Source organism: Aulonocara stuartgranti, assembly GCF_965226115.1.
Source record: "Aulonocara stuartgranti genome assembly, chromosome: 3".
In the NCBI taxonomy this organism is placed as follows: domain Eukaryota; kingdom Metazoa; phylum Chordata; class Actinopteri; order Cichliformes; family Cichlidae; genus Aulonocara; species Aulonocara stuartgranti.
The window spans coordinates 62,902,470-62,924,823 of NC_138941.1; the positions used below are offsets into that span (position 1 = coordinate 62,902,470).

The window sequence follows — 22,354 nt, forward strand, 5'->3', positions numbered from 1 at the left end:
TTTCATAGTTCAGCAATACTGATCAATCTAATAAACTTAGACCTACACCATCCTCCCTATTCTGGTATTTTAAAGAGTACTTAGCATAAATATTAAGCAACCCAACTAATAGGGTTCCAACTCCCAGCAACAACAAAAATAAATAAATAAAAAATAGGGAACCACCCCTCACGCTCCACCTCATGATGCTTAATCAACGTAATCAACCTTAATTTGATGCAGTGTGAAAAAAAATGCACAGAAATCAATTATTTTTCAAGAAATATTAAATAGATTCAACATCTTTCTTCAACAAAATTGCAGACTGCACAGATGGTACCTTCCCAAAGGAAAAAGTACTATAGCTTACTAGGGTATATATATTAGACTTAATAGTCACTATATACAGTAATGGACTTCTATACATTTTACATCAAATTAAAACTTTGGGTGTCAGATAATTATTTATTAAAAGCTAGACATTTTAAATGAGAATAAGAAAGAAAAGTATGTCTTTGTGCCCCCTTTTCCCTGTTAATGCCCTATCGGCCCCCCTGGCTAAACTTTGCTAGATCCGCCCCTGCACAGTTACCAGCCGTCAGCTGCGTAGAAAAAGATCCTGGTGTAGAAAGTAATATTAAATAAATTATAACAACAGCTTATCAAGCTTAAACGTGCTGCTGTTGTTCAGCCGCTGGTTTCCTCTTTCTGGTGCAAAGTGGACCAAAAACAAACAAGAGAGACGGACTCGCGACAGAAAAGCCGATCAGCTGATCGTTAAGCAGTTTCACGATTGAAGTAGCAGCAGGAGAGGGAGAGGCAGTCGCTTGTTAAGCTTAACGCAGGAATGCTTTACAAACATTCAGAGATGGACTTACACACTTGCTTTACTTCTCTCGGGGATAACTTTGTCGGAGATGAAATGCCAGGTTGCTAGCGAAGCTCCACATGCTATCCAGACCACCGACAGGTCCCGCATGCCACAGCTGCTCTATCACGTGATGCATACTGCTCCGACGTGCTAACGTTCTGAGGTGAGTTACGGCGTGTTGCAAGTTTTGTGAGCTGCTTTCGTGATATTTAATGGATCGGATTACATTTTTTATTTTTCTCCGATATCCGATCCAGTAATTTAGGTCAGTATCGGACCGATACCGATACATAATATCGGATCGGTCCATCTCTACTGACATTATATTGCCCAATGAAATCTCTTAGTACAAGCAGCATGCTTGCAACTGGTCTAAAACAAGGCTGCACTCCTTTTACAAGTTAGTTTGTAAGCACAAGTTCAAGGTGTAGTAAGATAGTTTAGCCACTATACTTGTTACATCCCAGCTAGCCTTAAAGAGCTTTTAAAGGCAGTTTTTGTCACTACAGGGTCCTCCAAAGAAGGGAAAGGGTTAATAGAAAAGGCTGATAACCAGCCAGTTAGGAAGGAAGTACTCCTAACACAGCACCCAGAAAAAAAAACAACATTATAGTGTCAAAAATGACAATTCCTCTTATGGCCATTTGAGGCTAGATGCAAAAGCAAGATAGTTCCCAAAGACTCATATAGCCTGTTGCAAAAAACAGTTTCGGTGTGTATAGCTAATTATACTCTTCATAACAACTTTTGTGCAACCACAGGCTTACAGATACAGGCTTATATGTTGCATTACTGTGCTGCTGTACTGTGCTGTGCTAAAGAATCACAGTAAAGATGGAATAACCTTATTTGTGCGTCCTGTGTTTTCTGACCGACACCCCAAGGTGAACACCACTGCTATTCAGACAACACCTATACAGTTGTGGGTTAAACCCAAATTGATAACTTCACAGGGAATAATAATTATTTATTTATTTATATAGCTCTCCTGTTTGAATTATATTAAAACAGGGGGCTGTCTTCTAGGCTTCACCTGGAGTCCCTGAAATTGACCCTTGGACCATTTTTGCTGCCTTTTGGGGGCATTTTTAACAGAATTATCTGACAAATATTATGACTGCTGTGCAATTACGAGTACAAACATAACATGTATGAAGTTGGGTTCAGTTTTGGTGAGTGAAATTCTAGGATTTTATCTGTGAGTTTGTGTGCATATACATTTAAGAGATTCGCTTTTTAAATGTTAATTGTGAAACTGAAGAACATGTGCTGACTTAAAAAAAAACCACTGAATGTTAGTAAAAAATGTTGTTTGTGTGAAAAACTTTAGATACTAAAAGAAGACCTAGCCTTGAAACAGTCCTTTTAATAAAAGTTTTAAACTTACATATAATTATACTGTCTATGTCTAGACACAAACATAAAACACTACCCTTGCTCTATTTGACTGGCTGTTGTTGTGATATTTTAAGATGACTGTATGTGATTGTCATCTCCACTTTTTCACTCAAATGTGCCGAAAAAAACCAAAAAACAGTTCAGCATGTTTTGAAATTATAACGATAAAAAAATGTACAAAACTTTCAAAAATCAGAAATCCAGAAGTCTGAGTCTCACCTTCAGGTTTCTTCCTAACACGTTGTCTCACCAACAGAACCAGTAACACCAGTAGAATCACAATACAGACTGATCCAACAGATGACAGCACAGAGAGAATAGTGGGAGAGTGTGATGAAGGTGCAGATGTAGGTGGAGGTGTGGTGGTGTGTTTCTCTAAAATAAAGCAAACACAGTCATTAAGTTGTCGTCACATTGTGAATGTTGAACCTGCAGAAACACAGACAGGTGAGTGTGTCACCTGTGACAGTGATCCAGCTGGATGGAGACTCTCCATGACCGCTGATGTTACACTTGTAGAGGCCTTCATCAGACCTGGAAACATGCTGGATGGTCATGTGACCTGTAGGCTCCTCCCTGATGAGGGAGCCATCTTTATAGAAAGCAGCTGGGAGGTTGGAGGGAGTGGTCTCTGTTTTACAGAGCAGAGTGACGTCATCTCCCTCCATCACAGGGAGGACAGGACTCTGCAGGATCACTGATCCACCTCAACACAGAGACAAACTACAGCATTTCATCCATTTACACACAGCTTCATCAACACTAACTCCACACACTCAGCTTACCAGTGACTGTCAGGTTAACCATGTTACTGATGGGACCCTCTCTGGACTCACACCAGTAAACTCCACTGTCCCATGGGAGAACACCAGTGATGTTACAGTTGGAACCAGATGCTTTTCCCCACTTTATTCCACACTGAGTCCTCTGTTGTTTGCTTGTGTTTCTCCTCAGAGTCCATCCAGCAGAGCTGTCGTCCTCCTCACAGCTCATAGACACAAAGTCTTCTTTAAAGAACTGAGAGCTGCTGGGACTCACAGTCAGACGAGCTTGGTTTTCTTTGCAGGACAGAAGTGAGATCACACCTAAAAGAAATTGCACTTACAGTCAGAACAAATATAAGAATAATGAGAACAAAAAATACATATCCAAGAATAGAATAGAATAGCCATTTATTTTCATTTCACATGTACAACAACATTATGTATGTTCCACACTGTGCCAGAATAAAATATAAATAGTAAAACAGCAGGAATAAGAATCAAAAGCAGGAGAAATTGTGTGTGTGTGTTTGTGTGTGTGTTGTTGAGGAAATATTTAATCCAGGAGCATGTCAAAGTGGTTCATCTTGGTGGATTATGATTATTATCTGGGATTATGATGTTGAAAACTGAGCTGCAGTTCACAAAGAGCATCCTCACAAAGATTTTCCTGTTCTCGAGATAGCTTAGTGGTCTGTGAAGGGTGATGGCATCCTCTATGGACCGATTTGCTCTGTAGGAAAACTGGTGGGGGTCAAGGGATAGGGTTAGACAGTCTCTGATGTCCTGAGAAAGAATCCGCTCAAAACACTTCATGACGTGCTGGGGAAGGGAGAGTGGAGGAGGGGTGGTCTCAAACTGAGCAAGAAGGTGTTGAGCTTTTCTGCAACTATGAAACTGCTGTTGAGTTTTGGGGTGCTTTGGCCTTTGTAGTTGGTGAGTCAGTGCTGGTTTGCAGTAGGGGAACCATAGCTGAACTGAACACAGAGTCCAAAGAGTGGGGATTTAATCAGACCAAATAAACAGACAAGCCAGAGCAGAGCAGCTAAATGGAATAGGGTTCAGGCCTGAGCCGAAGTACTGAAGCGGTGAAGGGCTGCAGAAGGCAGAGCAGTGTGGATGCTGGATCAGAGGCTGCAGGTTTGGTAACGTAAACAAGATAAACTTTGACATTTCTATTTTGATAATAATAAATGAATTTGAAAATTTGCATGTAAAAAAAAGATGTTCAGTTTTCAGATCTGCAGTTTGTCCTCAAGTTGTTTCTAACTTGGATTTTCCTGATTTATTTTTTGTCTTCACCTTGATCATCAGTCATTAAGACAACACACAGTGAAAGTATAGTATTTAAAGATAAATTGTTTACTTACAAAGCAGAAGCAGCAGAGATGATTCCTTCATTGTCCTCATTCACTCATTGAAGTGACTTTGCCATCATTTCCTAGAGACCTGAAAGAAAGCCCACCCACTTCCTATATGTCAGTTTGTTTCTTTTTCATTTTTCTTCTGTCTACTTGTCGTAGGAAGGTGGTTTTAGCTTATGGTATGCAGAGGATATGTTGGAATGCTCATGTATACAATTCTGGCCTGTCTTTTGTCAGATAGGCTGCAGCAGACAAGGATTTGGGTTAACTGTTTTTGATAAAGTCCCACAGAAACACAGCTTACATCAAATTGTTTGCCAGTCTTAATCCAAATTTGGTGCAACCATGATTGAATGCATTGGGTTATAGTATTTGTGTGAGTCTAAGTGAGGTTTTCTGGAAAACAGAAATATTCAACTCTATATGTAGTAAAGTCATATAAAATCAATAACAATAACATCACCTTCTCAGCAAAACCAGTATCTCACAATGTCCACAAGATGTCAGTGTAGACCATAAATTTATTTCCATACTGAGTTTGCGAATAGTAAGCCACTACTATTGCAAAATTAGCAACAGCAATATATATATATATATATATATATATATATATATATATATATATATATATATATATATATATATATATATATATATATATATATACATACACCCAGCACGCCCCCTGCGGGCGGTTTATCCTTCAAGCTCGGGTCCTCTACCAGAGGCCTGGGAGCTTGAGGGTCCTGCGCAGTATCTTAGCTGTTCCCAGGACTGCGCTCTTCTGGACAGAGATCTCCGATGTTATTCCCGGGATCTGCTGGAGCCACTCGTCTAGCTTGGGAGTCACCGCACCTAGTGCTCCGATTACCACGGGGACCACTGTTACCTTCATCCTCCACATCCTCTCGAGCTCTTCTCTGAGCCCTTGGTATTTCTCCAGCTTCTCGTGTTCCTTCTTCCTGATATTGCTGTCATTCGGAACCGCTACATCGATCACTACGGCCGTCTTCTTCTGTTTGTCTACCACCACTATGTCCAGTTGGTTAGCCACCACCATTTTGTCCGTCTGTATCTGCAAGTCCCACAAGATCTTAGCTCGGTCATTCTCCACCACCCTTGGGGGAATTTCCCATTTTGACCTCGGGACTTCCAGGTTATACTCGGCACAGATGTTCCTGTACACTATGCCGGCCGCTTGATTATGGCGTTCCATGTATGCCTTGCCTGCTAGCATCTTGCACCCTGCTGTTATGTGCTGGATTGTCTCTGGGGCATCTTTACACAGCCTGCACCTGGGGTCTTGCCTGGTGCGATAGACCCCAGCCTCAATGGATCTCGTACTCAGAGCTTGTTCTTGTGCTGCCATGATTAGTGCCTCTGTACTGTCTTTCAGTCCAGCTTTGTCCAGCCACTGGTAGGATTTCTGGATATCAGCCACCTCCTCTATCTGCCGGTGGTACATACCATGCAGGGGCCTGTCCTTCCATGATGGTTCCTCGTCTCCCTCCTCTTTCTTGGGTTTCTGCTGCCTGAGGTATTCACTGATGGGGCCAGTTGGGGCCATCTTCCCAATGTATTCTTGGATGTTCGTTCACTCAAGAACTGAACAAAGTAATTCAATAATATAAAGAAAATAAGTTATTCTATAAACAGAAAATTATACATAGTAATCCCTCATAGCAAAACTGGTATGGCCCAGATCTGGCCCACACAATGTGCTTACACATGGCCCACATACCGCAAAGAATGACGACCCATTGGTGGCCCAGACCTGGTTTGCCAGATGTGTTTTGTGCTTTGCACATTTGAGTGCTGGCCCACACATGGGCCAGCACAAGGTCAGTTGCATACACACTGCCAGTAGCGGCTTTCGATACGGGAGACACGGGCGGTTGCCCGGGGCGGCATCACGGGCATCGGCAAAAAAAAAAATTGCTCGGACTCATGCTGTCCGACATCAGCCAGCGCATACTGGGGATGGCATAGGCACCGATCGGTTTTCTATCGCCCATTTCCTGGGAGTAAGGGCGCCCTTCGTTTGCGAGGTGTGCTTGCTGCTTGCGGCACAGGGAGGAAAGGGCGGGACGGCGGGGGATTCTCTGGCTGGCTGGAGCAGCATCTAATAACCAACTCGCAAAATAAAATAAAACCAACAAACACGAAAACACCAGACATTATGATACAGACTTATAATTTGCACCGATGTTTTTTCGAAATTCTGTACACGAAAAGTGAGCGCGAGAGCCCTCGGTGCGCCTGCTCACTGCTGAAGTCAAAGTAAACTTTATTGTCATCTCCGCTACATACAGTCCAGTATATAGAGAGACGAGACGACAAGGCTCCAGTTACAGTAGTGCAAGTAAACAAACAATAATTATAAGAAGAGTAAGAAAATAAATATACACTTTAGGACTTGGGGTAAAGGGATCAATAACAATTTAAAATTTACAGTTTGATGATTTAAAGTGTCACACACAACCAGTTGAAAGGGGAGGGGCTGCTTCCAAATAGAGCACATTTCATTCATAATGATGTAAATCCAAGACCATTATGTATTCATGATTTGAATCCTGGGTTGTGTGAAATCCCAGAAATAAGCTCTAGACAAAGCGAATCTGTGAACTAAGGTGTAGGTGTGTTAGATCATGTTGTGGTGATCCTCGGGTTGTGGGATTTGTGTTCATACTGGAGTACAAAATTAAAACCAAGATGGACAAGAAAAGGTCAAAGTCATCAGATGCTCAGTTTAGAAAAAAGAGAAAAGAAGAGGAAGAGAAACGAGCAAAAGATACATGTAAGCAGATGTGTCATTGGATAATGGCATCCTGAAACAATCAGAATCAGAATACTTTATTAATCCCTAAGGAAATTATGTGAGTTACAGTTGCTCCAAAAAGAAATGGTAAAAATAGTAACAGTAACAGACAAAACTCCAAACAATACATTATGGTACAGATTTTAATATTAATTAGTCAGTGTCAATTGTTGATTTGTCCTGTTGTCATTGTATGATGGATTATGATGGCTGTTTGGTAGCTGTTTGCATACAATGCATGCTCTCTCTCTCTCTTCATATGTGTGTGTGTTTCTCTGGTGAAATTCAGTATGGTTCCAACAACAGTTTTATGTTAATGGACAATCCTTTTTGTGTATGTGGAACATAATAGTGCAAAAGTAATATGACAAAACTCTTCAGACATTGAATGGACTGATTCTTATATAGCGCTTCCCTACTCTCCCAAATTACTCTATACAACATTTACCCAGTCTCTCTAAACTGAGTGCTTCCTAACTATATTCAAACTCTTGCCATGCAGACTGGAGAAGCCATGGATCGAACCACTAACCTTCCGAGGTGACCTGCTCTACCACCTGAGCTACAGCCACCCAGTGGTGGAATGAGTAAATCCTCAGGTTTTGGATAAAGTGTACACTCACAACCCTGTCAAACCTGCATTTGAAACATTGGCTACCATAGCAGTAGAGTATTGCAACATGACATTTGGGTCTTCTATCTAAAATAGGAAAATAGGAACATAAACAGTGGCGTCATTGCCAGATCCTGCCCACATCTGGTTGACATACACCCTACCATGACACCAGTCAATCACAAGTGCCAGCTTAATGCCAGATCCAGGGAAGACCTGTGCCACATAACCCAAACCACAATCGAGCAAGATATGGTCACATAAACAGTGCCCAGACCTGACCCATATCCGGATGACATACCACTTACCATGCCAGAAGTCAGCCATCTGGCTTGACACCAGATCCGGGCCAGACCTCCTTGCTAAAGTGGTCATTTAACCCACATATACATGCCCTGTTTTGATTGATTGATTGAATCTTTATTTTGAACATGTTAAAAAAGCACAACAACATAGAATTAAAAAGAGACAAACAAACAAAGCAAAACAAAAGGAAAATGAGCAAACACAACTACAAATAACTTTCATGTTCAAAAAGGAACAGGAAGAAGCATACGCTTATTTGATCCCACCCCCTTTCCGCTATCTAGTAATCAATAGACTACAGAAATACCTACTTACAATGACATTATATGCTATGTGTATTTTTTAAACTTATTAATTATATGTATATCTATCTTTCTATCTAAACATATATACACATACACACATATACACATTTTCAATAACCCAAGTAACACCTCAAAGGATACGCAACTTACAGATATATATACCCCAACCAACATACCTGTGCACCCACACAAACATGAAAATACTGGACAAGAACACCCTATAAAATCTCTACCTGATCTCTAACTGCAAATCTCCCTGCAAAAACCATATCTTTAAACCACATTTAAACGGCCCCATGCTCGGACATTGCTTCATATCATTACTAAGTCACAACTTCACTCCACACACAGACATGCAAAAACTTTTTAATGTTGTATGGATAAAAGGATGTTTTAAATTTATTTTCCACCTCAAATATATCTCCATTCCCTTTTAGAAAACAAATTTAGAATATTGTCAGGAAGTAGGTTGTTTATTGCTTTATACATAATTTATGCAGTGAGAAAATGAACAAGATCTGTGAATTTTAGAGTTTTTGATTTTAAGAATAGTGGATGTGTATGATCTCTGTAACCAGTTTTGTGGATTATCCTTATGGCTGTACCTCCCTAACTAGTAAGAGAAAGGGAGAGAGAAAGTACTCTGATAAGTGTGCGCCCAGGATTTTAAATGTAGACCTTGTCCACAATCTCCCAATTGATGTATAGTAGTGTGTAGGTGTCCTGCTTCGTCCTGAAGTGAATAATCATTTATTTTGTCTTTTATTAGTAGAGCGAGACTACTGACTCACTCAAACAAAGGAGCCCATATAACTCCTGTTTTAAAGTCACTACACTTACTGCTAACCAGATTTAATTTACATTTAGTTTTAACCTTTAGAGCACTACATGGACAGGCCCCTCCCTATATTGCTGATTTGATCAATATATATACCTCTTCTTGTAACCTGACTTGCACCCAGACTTCCTCTATTTCTACAGAGTTTGCACTCTGTGGAGACCTTCAAAAGTCAGCTAAAGACGTTTTTATTTCCATTATTTTAATTAGACCAGGGTTTTTAATCATACATTTATAATTGTATTGTGTTTTTATTACCTCTGTTGGGAAGCAATTTGACATTTTTCTGTGAACTGTGCCATATAAATAAATCTTTACTTACTTTTTACTTGTAATCCATTGACCTGTTGGTCCAATTCAAATTCAAATTCAAATTCAAATTTTATTTGTCACACACACACAACCATGCACAGTATGACATGGGGGTGAAATGCTTGTAGCTGTACAATGCCCGACCATTAAATGACAGAAGAAAAGTTTTACAATATTTACAATTTACAGTTTACTACAAAAATTTACAAATTAACTTAGAAATTTACAGTAAAAAATGTGCAAATAGCAGAGGAGATTATAAAGGTAAGGATTATAAATTATAGGAATTATAGGATTATAGGAAATGTGTGGTGACGTGTGTGAGAGTCCAGTCTTATAGTGATGTGTGTGGGAGAGTCCAGTCCTACACCTGGTTCAGGGCCCGAATAGCCTGTGGGAAGAAGCTCCTCCTCATTCTCTCTGTTTTGGCCTTAAGGGAGCGGAAGCGCTTCCCAGACCTCAACAGTGAGAAGAGTCCATTGTTGGGATGGGAGAGATCCATCATAATCTTCCTAGCTTTGGACTTGCACCGCTTGGTGTAGATGGACAGCAGGTCAGGGAGCTCTGATTGAATGATGCGTTCTGCCGAGCGCACCACTCTTTGCAGATCTCGTCTGTCCTGCTTGGTGCTGTTCCCAAACCAGGTGCAGATGTTTGCCGTCAGGACGCTCTCGATGGTGCAGGAGTAGAAGTTCTTGAGCACCTTCAGTGGCAGATGGAAGTCTCTAAGTCTTCTGAGGAAGAAGAGACGCTGACGGGCTTTCTTAACCAGGGTGTTGATGTGACAGGACCATGACAGGTCCTGAGTGATGTGGACACCCAGGTATCGGAAACTGTCCACTCTCTCCACTGGCAATATGCATACTGGTGAGTGTCCAGGCCCTAAGTTGGTGCAAAACTAGTCTTTCTATTATTTTCATGATCACATGTTTTAGTGCAACAGGCCTGTAATCATTAGGTAATGTTATGGCAGCCTGTTTTTGTACTGGCATTATAATGGGGCAGGAGGGGACGGTACACCGCAATAGTTTTAGTTGAAATACATCTTTAATTACATTGCCCAGCTCTGCAGTTGCTTTTCACATCGGCATAGTGGAGAACAGGTCCCTGGTTAACACTGAATGGAGCTTAGTGGATGGTTGTTATTGTTTCATTCTGCCTTAAGATCCCTGAAGAACTGGTTGAGCTGCTCTGCTACTGAAATGCCTTAAAAGAAGCTGCTTAATTTAATTGAAAAAAAAAAAACTAAAAGATGCAGTTTGAGTTTCCTCTTTTCCTTTTCTTCTTTAATGAAGCTTATGTGTAAGTTCAGTACGGAAGATCTGTAATCACTCATCTGCCTGCTTTCCTGGGTATTAGGCTGCTCCTCTGTTTTCATGTCTACTGCTTTCCCATGCTGTCAGTCTCAAAACTGACATCATCACTCTAGTCCAATCATCTTCTCACCCGCTATTTCGAGCCATTTACCCTGCTCTTTGCATTTTTTAAAATTTGTCTCTCCATCATCCTCCCTTTCACACTCTTTCATGCACCTCCCCATCTCCACCTCGGACACCTCAGGGTGTTTGCTGGATTACAACCACCGTCAGGCTGAGGGGAGTTTCTGCACTGAAGGCAGCCACACCTGTGGCTCATCAGCCATCATCTTCTTCTTCTGTCGTTTTTAATGGCAGCTTGCATCCAAAGATGTTGCACTAATGAACATCTTCTTCGATGTTCTTCTTGCAATCTTGATACTTAACTCCTGAATAACCCGTGTTGGGCAAGTTACTTTGAAAAAAGTAATTAAGTATAGTTACTAGTTACTTCTTCAAAAAAATAAATGAGTTAGTAACTAAGTTAAGCTGGTCATACACTGTGCAATATTTTTTTCAGTTGCGTTATTCAGCTCCTGCTCAAACTGTACAATTGACTCGCTGGAGTTTAGAAGTTCGTAGGTCACAATGCAATGGTCTCACACTATACGGCGGTGATAATTTTGTGAGGCCACATCGAAAAGCCTCAGATGAGCTTGCCAAAGTTGTGCTTTCATCGCTTGTGTCCAGATCACATGCTGCACTGCCATGCTGCTCCGTTTTTCACTTTTATTTCTGTGTTTGCGCGTGCACAGTGTGAGAGGCTGCGTTGACACCCTCACGAAGGCCGACAGAATTTCAAATAGGTTTGATTTTTTTACGACCAAACGATTGATGATTGGGATTACTTTAAAAAAAAATGTTTAACCCTCTGGGGCTATAATTTGCCATTTTTAACTACTTTTTTCTACATTTACTTTGGCTTGTTTGGTATCATTGTTTTCAGCGCAACCTCGTGTGTCTGAATTTACAATTATGTTTTCATTTTGACATACTGTATTGACACAACTGATCTAAAATCAGACAAAAAAACATTGTAAAAAATTGTCTAGCCAACGTATGTTTGTTTTTGTGTGCCACTAGGAGTTAGGAGCAGAGTGTGTATTTTCATGGGACCGGAGTCAGTGTTTTGGAACAAGGGGTTTTTGGGGTTGCTGTATTCACTTTTCACAGACACTTGCACTGTGTGGGATTCTGGGAGAATCGCCATGGGAGCCACAGTGCGAGGATTGTCACTATTGCCTTTTATTCTGTTGTTTTTCCACTGTAATGATCTTCTCTGGGAAGAGTCCTCCATTTGGGTCCACCATTACTAACACCTGAAAGAACGTTCCAGCCACAACATGAACCCAGAAGCTCTCTTAGAGGAGCTCCAGAAGAACTCAATTTCCATGGTGGATCAGCAGTGCGATAAGTCGCTGAAGAGGTTTGGGGAGGAGTATGGTCACGCTGTACTTAGCCAGCTACAAAGACTGATTCCCCTGGCTAATGAACTGTTTCCACCCTCTGATCATGGATTTCCTGCTTAACACCTTCTACCTTCACCCTGCAACTATGGCTGCTCAACTCCCTGGCCCACTGGAGGATCAGCTGCCCGAAGGAAGAGGCACTTCCGCGGGCATGCCATGTCTTCTGAGCAACTCCCTGTGGCGAGTGACAAAAATTGTTTTCTTGCCCTCTTCAGGACTGGTGTAAAAGTGATTTTTTTTTTTTTCATTTCTGTTTCCGAATTGGATAAAAAAAGTGTTTCTACCCATCTTTCCAAGCCTGGAGTTATTTTTCCAGGGGCTGTTAACGCTGAGACTGTGCATTGCTCGGCCACTTCCAGCCCACCATCAGGGCTTTCTCAGAGGCTGATCTTGACGCCGCCACTGAAATCGCGGTCGAGGCTCTGAACTATTTGTCTTGAGCTGGGGCTGTTTTGTTGTCTTGGGGGGAATTGGTTTTGACAGTTTGATATTCATGTTGATTTTGTAGTGCCTTTTGCACATGGGTTTTGTAGATTGAAAGACGCATGATACACTCGACCACATATTGCACATGTTGACTTTTATTTCCGTTGTCATAACTTACACACGTCGGCAGCTTTTCTGCTGGCTGCCAGCCACACCAACAACACTACTCAGGACCAAGCTCATTCCTTTTATGCAGGCAAGGCATGATTGCTGATGGTTCTCCTGTGTGTCGGCCCCCCCTGCCGCCGTGCCGCAAACCACGCCTTTACATACCCCCATCGCCCAACATACTCCGGAAGCTCACAAGTGACGCTGCTTCTAGTTCCTCTCTTTACTCAACTTCCCCAAAGCCGGCTTCGTTTGTCTGACTGTCTAACTTTTTTTTGTTTTCTTACATTTTATAATGGCTACCATAACGTGAGCTCAAAGAAATGGAAATGTTTGCTGGAACGTCTCACTCACTATTTTGGGTGTATTTGGTCTCCATCACTTGTTCACAGCTTTCTGCCTCTGCCGGTGAGTTTATGGATTGGTTTGAAAGGTTTTATAGTCATGGGTTCCTCCTTAAACTCAGTGTTTTTGTAAGCTGGAGTCTTATTTTAAATACTGCACTTAATTTTAAACTGACTCTTCTGTCATAACTCTGCTTATGAATGTTTTCTACAATTGTAACATGCTTTTTTTTCTATTATTTTTTTTCTTTAACTTGACTGACTGGTGGTTGTTATATACGGGAACCATTACGTACTTTAAGCCTCTCTGCTCTGTGTTGTTTCCTCTTTCAGACCAGAAAGCAGCCACAGCTGGACAGAACGTCACCCTGACATGTCGAGCTCCAAACAACTACATAGGTGTAGAATGGAGCAGAACTGACCTGAAGGATGAATATGTCCTTTTGAATCGAGATGGGCACTTTGATTCAGATCACCAGCATCCATCTTTTAAGGACCGGGTGGATCTGCAGGACAGACAGATGGATGGAGACGTGTCTTTGATTCTGAAGAATGTGACGATTAGTGACAATGGAACATATGAGTGTCGTGTTAAGATTAAAACAAATCGCGAGCAGAGAGCTGTTTATGGTACAGAGCCCATCTGCAGCATAGACCTGAGTGTTGTTCCTCCAGGTGAGTGAGTAAAGTTTAGTTGTTTTTTAAAAGAGACTACTGAGTCCAGAGATCTTAAGCTCAGTGGGAGAGAGTTCCACAGTCTGGGAGCCACAGTGGCAAAAGCACTGTCTCCCTTAGCTCTCAGCCTTTTTTGATGAATAACGAGTAGGCCCTGATCACATGACCTCAGGGACCTTATAGGGACATAAGGCTTTAAAAGTTCAATTTTTGATGTAGGCTGGTGCTCATCCATGAAGAGCTCTAAAGGTTACAACCAGAATCTTAAAATGGACTCTGAATTTGATGGGGAGCCAATGGAGCTGTATTAGCAACGGTGTCACATGTGAGTACTTAGATGTTTTGGTCAGAAGCCTTGCTGGAGCGTTTTGGACAATCTGCAGACGCTCCAGGTAGCCCTTCCTTAAACATGTAAACATGTAAACAGTGAATTACAGTAGTCCAGTCGTGATAAATGAATGCATGAATGACAATCTCCAGTTCAGTACGAGATATAATAGGGGTTAATTTAGAAATGTTTCTTAAATTATAGAAGCAGGACCAAACCAGAGATTTAACATGAACATCCAAAGTGAGAACTGGGTCAAAGGTTACCCCTAGGTTCTTGATATAGGATTTCACAAATGTTGAAAGAGGACCAAGAGCATTCATTATTTTAGGTACCTGTCTGGCAGTTCCTTCATTAAGTTGTAGAAAATTGTCAGCCATCCAAACTCTGATGGATTCTAAGCACTCATTCAGAATCTGCATCTTAGAAACACCTTGGGGTTTAAAAGAATCCATTTCCTCTTCAAACTTAACTTCTGTTGATTCTGTTCTGTTCTTCACTCATCACCTACCTGACAGCTGACACCTCACACCTGTTTCTCACCTGCAGGTCAGACAGGAGGACACACAGAGGATGGAAGAGAAACAAGTGGATCTGATGTACTGAAAGCTGGTCTGTCAGTTCTTGCTGTGCTTCTTGTTGCTGTTTTTTGATCTACAGAGAAGAAAACAACAGAACCAGGATTATAAACTGTTATTTGTCTAACACAGCTGCTTCTACTTTTGTATGTATGAAAGATGTGTGCTACAGCTTTAAGAGAGGATTCTGGTTTGAGGTAACACACTGAGGTATGGTGCAAACTAAACCACAGACAGAGCCAGTGATCAGTTCTACAGTTAATGCACCTGTCCACGCAGGAGCTGTAGGTCAAAGCATACAGAGTGAACCTGAACCAGCTGAATTCAGAGAGCTGTTGAGACATCAGACTGAGCTTCTCTTTATTTCCTCTCTGTAAAAGCCACTTCCTCTACAACACAGACAAACTGTGGGGGATGTGTTCTCACTTTAACAGCTGTCATCCATTTTGTCTCAAGGTACAAACAAAATAGACCTGAACTGGTTTAAGTTGAAGTAAAATTTCTGCATTACATATTATAGTTAGAGAAGATCAGTATTCAGGTTTATTAGCACCAGTTATTGGATATATTCATCCAAAAGGCAGATTGTTGACATGAAGCCTGATGTGCTTTTGCTGCTGCCATTTCAATCTCACAAAAGTAGAAGCAGCTGCCAGTTTGCATTTGCACATAACTCTGGTGCCTGTTCTGTCATGAAGTCATTTGCAAAATGTTTTTCTGCTTTAAAATGATTGATGATTGATTGATGATTGATGATTCAAATCAAATGTTGGCATGTGAAATTTGTAATTAAAAATGTGATCAGATGATTTTGGGTTTTTCAGTTTCATTTGTCAGTTTAAGCCTAGTATTTATTTATTATATACTTAATTTAGCTCTGTGTAGAGAATGGAAAGCACCCAGCCTTTTCTCCGAAAATTATCATGTGATCAGAATAAAGTTGACAATGAAATACTTTAAGTGAAATTGGCAGAAACAAGCTGGGAAGTCCAGAGCACAGATGTTATTTACTATTAACAACAGTATATCTGTCAAAGCTGTGGGTCAAACATTACATTAAAATATTCTTGTTCTGGAGTGTGAGGGGGAAAAAATGTGATTTTTTTTTTTTTTTTAAAGCACTTCCACCTCAGATGGAGCCGCATGTCAGGTGTGCTGTGACATTTGATTTGACTTTAATAATTGACCCAGACAACAATTAATGTAATTTTGTAATTTTGTAAATCAAGTGCAGGTTGTTGTTTGAAGCTGTTTTACACTCTGCTCCACCTCCCATACCACAGTATGCTTCCTGAGAAGAGAGGAGTCAGAATGAGATGTCAGTGAAACTTAAGTTCTAACTTCACATTAACTGTTTGTTTTTTTTTTCATCTTGAGAAATTAAAGGTCAGAGGTCAGATTAGCCCTCATGTTTTATGTGATTCAAAGCTCTTCTGCTGCCACCTACTGGCCCTTCGTATTCTGTCATTTGTGCCTTTATACTCATCCACTCATTGGCCACTTTATTAGGTACACCTTTCTAGTACTGGATTTTACCCCCTGAACTGCCTTAATCCTTCATAGCACATATTCAACAATGTGCTGGAAAACGGGAAGAGTTGTTAAAGTCTAAATGTCCAGTGTTGGGCAAGTTACTTTGAAAAACTAATTAATCCTAGTTACTAGTTACTTCTTCAAAAAAGTAACTGAGTTACAAGATTCTGAATTAATTACTTGAAAAGTATTTATTGCATTACTTTAAAAAAAACGTTTAACCCTGTGGGGTCCAGGGTATGATTGGCCATTTTTAACTGCTTTTGATTTTTTGATTTTCCCTCCACATTTCACCTTTAAAAACTATTTACTTTGTCTTGTTTGGTATCATCCTTTTCAGCACAACCTCACGTGTCTAAATTTACAGTTATGTTTTCATTTTCACATACTGTATTAACACAATTGATCTACAATCAGACAAAACACATAATATCAGAGTAGAAAAAATTATATTTTTTTACTGTAACAACCACAAACATGTTTATTGAATCATATTTCATAACTTTAAATGCAAATATTAATTGTCAATTTTAAAATCCTATGCACAAGCTTTGCAAACAACAATGTTATTTGCATCCATTTACCTTTTACCTTGATTTTTTAAATAACCATTTCAAACTATTTACATAACAATCAGCTGTTCTGCATTCAATACAAATTATTTGTGCCACTCCAAAAAAATTATTTCTGTCCACTATAAAGGAGAAAATCACAGATCTCTCACATCTCAAAACGTGCTCTCTCTCTTTTTCTGCTCTCTCTCTCCATCACTCCTAAAACTTCCTGTTTTTTGGGTTTTTTTGGGGGGGGGGGTTGCTCATAAGCACAGAGTGCTTGCTGCGCTGTGCTTAGACAGTAAATGTGACGAAACTATTGAGGAAAAAATGCCACGTATATATTGTTTATCATGACTCTGGTTTTACGTGGCCTATCAACACAATTTAAAAACTGGTATATATCACCTTGTTGCTTTGTCTTTAAATGGTCGTGTGATTGGCTTACCACGACTACTTTATTCTTACCCAGTCAAACAGCAGCTCTTATGCGACTGTTTTGCCCCCTGAGCTTCAGGTGTTGTGCTGGACAGTGATGTGATTACCGTCCGCGGGAGCGCGCAGCTGCTTAAAGCTGTAGCGTACAGATTACTTACATAGTCAGCTACTTCCGTGCAACTGATATAAGATGAAGCTGAACACAGCTTCAACCGTCTGTTTGTTGAAAAATAGTAACGGACCGCGTTTTCTTGTTAGTAACTGTAACGGCATTGTAACGATAGGAATAGTAATTAGTTAGATTACTCATTACTCCCATCACTGGGCGTGCACTGCACAAAGTTGGCCTTTATGGAAGAGTGGCGAGAAGAAAGCCATTGTTAACAGAAAACCATAAGAACTCCCGTTTGCAGTTTGCCACAAGCCATGTGGGGGACACAGCAAACATGTGGAAGAAGGTGCTCTGGTCAGATGAGACCAAAATGGAACTTTTTGGCCAAAATGCAAAACGCTATATGTGGTGGAAAACTAACACTGCACATCACTCTGAACACACCATCCCCACTGTCAAATATGGTGGTGGCAGCATCATGCTCTGGGGGTGCTTCTCTTCAGCAGGGACAGGGAAGCTGGTCAGAGTTGATGGGAAGATGGATGGAGCCAAATACAGGGCAATCTTGGAAGAAAACCTCTTGGAGTCTGCAAAAGACTTGAGACTGGGGCGGAGGTTCACCTTCCAGCAGGACAACAACCCTAAACATAAAGCCAGGGCAACAATGGAATGGTTTAAAACCAAACATATCCATGTGTTAGACTGGCCCAGTCAAAGTCCAGATCTAAATCCAATCGAGACTCTGTGGCAAGATCTGAAAACTGCTGTTCACAAACACTGTCCATCTAATCTGACTGAGCTGGAGCTGTTTTGCAAAGAAGAATGGGCAAGGATTTCAGTCTCTAGTCTCTAGACCCTAACCCCTGGCTTCATTGCCCACCTCTCAATTTAAATACATGTAGACATTGAGGGCCAACAGGAGGGACTATGCGCTTACCTGCTGCTCTCTGGCAGGTAGCTCCATGCCCTCCTGGGTTTTAATTGCACCTTAGAACACACATGCATCAACACTACTATGAGCGGGTGGAGGGAGGTTTGGAGTCTTTTCTCACCCCCGTTCTCTGCGGCCTGCTGGAGCAGGGGGGGCTGCGAGGAGTTGGCCGTCCGGCTGCGGTCTGGAGTGTGGGGCCTCCCTGCTGCTGCGGAGTCGGGGCGGTCTGCCTCTCCCCACCGCAGGGAAAAGGGTAACACCACCTGGGTCTGGGTGCAGTTCCCCCCTCCAGGGGCGGGGGTACCTAGACCCGGTATGTAGAGTACGCTTGGGGAGTATGATTGCGTATACAGCGTCTCTTTATATTTGTCTCCACGTCGGCTGAGTGTGAAGTGCACATGAGAGCATGAGGGTGGGAATGGATGTTTGTGTCTGTGTGTGCCTGTATGTCTGTGTCTATATGTCAGGTTGGGTATCAGACGCCACCTCTCTGGGGACATCTCGGGCCTTCCAAGGTTTGGAGGCCTATCTCCACCCACCACCACTTCCCCTGCCGGTGGCGGACTCCCTCAGGTGTCGGTGCGTTGGTGGTTCTTTGTATCTGGGGGTGGGCGTCCGGGTACACACCGGCTCACTCCTTGGCGGCCGCTTATTGGGGCTCGCTCGGGCCACTTCGGAGGTGGGGTGCCCCCGGCCTCTCGGCCTGGGGCTCGGTCACTCAGGCACAGCTGGCTGCCGGCAGAGCCCACGGGCGCGTCACTGCAACTCCCCCTGGCTTCTGCTCCGCGGCTGCTGAATGAGCCCTCATCTGGGACTCTCCTTAGCTCTAACTGGAACAGTGGCGCGGCTGCCCCTCTGTGGGTCTTCCTTGGTCTCTTGTGTTCTGGGGGCCTCTGGATGTCTGGAGTTTTGATCTCCTCCATACCCGCTTGATACCATAAAGGACAGGGCTGTGGCTCCCCACACTCCCTAGCAGATCATTACATGGAGAAACCTTTGGAATGCAAGCATGCTGATCCATACAGGTATGCACACAGGTGTACACATGGGTATTCACAGACGCGGACTAAAGCTTTCTTGGCTGCTGCCTCAAAGCACACTGTGCGCTGTCTATCTTGCGTGCTGAACAATATCATCTATTATTTAGTAACTATTGATATTTATGACTAGCTAGTTTATTGTGATGGTGCTTTTTTTTTCTATTATTATGTTGCTCTTTGTTGTTTGCTGTCTCCTCTGTTTGTTTGTTTGTTTTTTTTCTCCATACAGGTGACCCAGGAGTTTGTATTTTTTGTTGTTTGTTTTTTTTTCTCTCTTCCCCCCATTCTCACCGTCTCTTCTCCCCTTTGGTTTTCTTTCTTTCTCTCCCCCTCTTTCTTTCATTCTTTCCCCCTGTCCTATTAAAAAAAAAAAAAAAAAGATGACAAAGGATGAACTGAAGCTCCGCCATCACGTGATGTCACATGCTGCTGTTTCTGATGTCACTTAAAAAAAAAAAAAAAAAAAAAAAAAAAGAACAGCATGTAATTTTGCCAGCTCTGACTATCCAGCCCAATGCGACAACTCCCATATTTGGAATTAGAGACAAAAGAAATGAAAAAAATCATTGCTTTTACAATGCTACTTGCACTGAGAAGTATATTCCTGCACTCAATATCAAAAAACCCACCTAATGTGTCCCTGTGGTTTGGCGACTAAATCGATCGCTCGATCTTTCTTGTCACTGTCACCAGAACAAGGAAACACATTTTGGTAATTCATTCAATTAGAAAAAGTCAAATACACTGTCAGAGGGTCCAGGGACAAATCCTTCTCTGTCTGGGATCCATTGCTAACATGTTTTACTATGTAATATATGTATACTGCATATAACATTGTCCTGTTCAGTGACAGACACTTAAATAAAACCAGCACTCTTTCTATACAAGCCCCGAAGGTGGGAGGGACCCAGTTGAAATAATTATTAAATAGGCACCCCTTTATATTATACTGACATATCTCTCTGCAAATATTTACTTGCATTTTACCCTCCGCTGATCAAAATAGGCACATTTTATGAAAAGTTCTGATGTCAGAGAATTGCTTCAAAACAGCTTGTATTTCCTCACCTTATTCACTGTTATTTGTGCAACATGCCCACAAACATTTTGACGCCAACCATGCAACAACTTGTTTTTCACTAAGTGTCGGATGGAGTTCATCAGTACAGCAGCATTTTAAGTAGATATCATCTAATTTAAATGATTACGATTACAATGACTTTATTCATTTTAGCCACTATGGGTTCAATGTTTAAATAATAACATTGAACCCACTTAACTCGGTACCCTAAAACTAATCAAGACACAATTACAGATACACAAATGCAAACAGGAAGAGGGAAACAAGCAGCATCCATCTAAACCATGATCCACAAGCGCTCATCCACACACTGCTGTCAGTTACAGGATATCAAGATTTGCAAAAATTAAACTGAATAAAATCCCTTTAAATGCATACATCAGGCTTTATATGTGTGACTAAAATGTTCCAGGAATAAGACTAAAAATCTAAAACACTTCCTGATTTAAATTTGGATGATCTTCTTTTCAGGATCTTCTGCTTCTAACTGTTTTCAGAGTGGCTGAAGTTTTTAGGTCTCTGAGTAGGGGTCCCCCCCCCATCTCCCTTCTGCACTGTGTGCTGAATCTCTTACAGTGTCTTTATCGGTCTGTTCTCAGGACCCTTTGATTACACTTTGTTCATACAAACGTGGTCATTCTGAATGCAAAAATATGCCCTATTATTGAATATGTGTGAGCAAATCTTTCACAAAAGAATCTAGAATTCACAAACCTCACCAAATTTAAAAACTGACATCTGCTGTAACACGATGAGTGGATTCTATTGATTCTACTGAACTAGCCTCCAGCTGTGTTGAGTTTATTTATCTCTGGAGCATTGTAGGGATTTTTTAAAACACCAATAAATGATGGAGATGTCTTTTAATATTTAAAGGAAAACCAATTATTGAAATCTAATGGAAATAATGTAGAGAGGCTCTCAGTCAAAGGCATGAGGATACAAAAATTACAGATTTTAATATCAGGCTGCGTTGGTCTTGTGTTTTGGGAAGTCATGCGTCTGTTCTTTGGAAAGACAGACAAGAAGAAATAAAAGTTACATGCAGGAGTCAAAGTGAGTCATGATGATCCAAAAGTCAGTGCAGTTGTTGGATCACTTCAGTGTCACTAGATGGCAGCACCAGCTGCTTTAAACAGTAGTTTTCACTTTTCACGGTCTGTATGCTGCTGCAATACAACTACTTACAGCCACAAGAGCATAAAACATACAGTTCCTGCTAGTGTGAAAAAGAGAGTTAAACTTGCTTTAAAAAAAAAACCCTGAAAGACATCTCAAACATACAGAATGTGTTCCAAAGTATAGTCTGAAATATTGGTGACATCACTTTTTTTCACAATAAAATCCCATGCCATATGAGCAGAACATAAGAGGAAACGTCCAGTTCATGTGCACTGAGCTGTAAAGCCAATCTTTCTGCTTTGTTTTTAATCTCTGTGGCCACCAGAGGGCACTTTATTATAAACAGATGCTGCTCTGAGAGTTCACCTTTCCAGTTTTTATGAGTCCAGTATGAGATCACATGATACATATAGGCACTCATATTAGTTATTTTTAAAACTTTGCATCAATGTAACTAAGATAACTGCTTTTTACAATAACTTAGTAACCAATGATAGCTGCTTGTATAAACTTTACAGATCAATTCATAAAAACTAATTAGTTCCTTTCAAAACTCTGCTGGACTTTATCAACATAGGTTTTTCTCTTTCACAAACACATGACTAGTATAAGTGAGCATTTGTTATGGTGGCATA

At 41.2% G+C, this 22,354-nt stretch overlaps 1 protein-coding gene across 2 annotated transcripts in view; it reads left to right on the forward strand.

Moving 5' to 3' along the window:
- LOC309695373 (programmed cell death 1 ligand 1-like) overlaps nucleotides 1-22,354 on the forward strand; it is a 241,112-nt gene that overhangs the window by 115,519 nt on the left and 103,239 nt on the right. Inside the window, exons 1-3 of one of the 2 annotated variants that reach the window (XM_082515983.1) lie at nucleotides 13,224-13,391; nucleotides 13,661-14,002; nucleotides 14,880-15,717. The exons of the other annotated variant lie outside the window; for it this stretch is intronic. Coding sequence (XP_082372109.1) covers nucleotides 13,307-13,391; nucleotides 13,661-14,002; nucleotides 14,880-14,983 — 531 coding nt within the window. The 5' untranslated portion in view covers nucleotides 13,224-13,306 and the 3' untranslated portion in view covers nucleotides 14,984-15,717. Of the gene's footprint in view, nucleotides 1-13,223; nucleotides 13,392-13,660; nucleotides 14,003-14,879; nucleotides 15,718-22,354 lie in introns of those variants that run through there. 2 annotated transcript variants of the gene reach the window in all.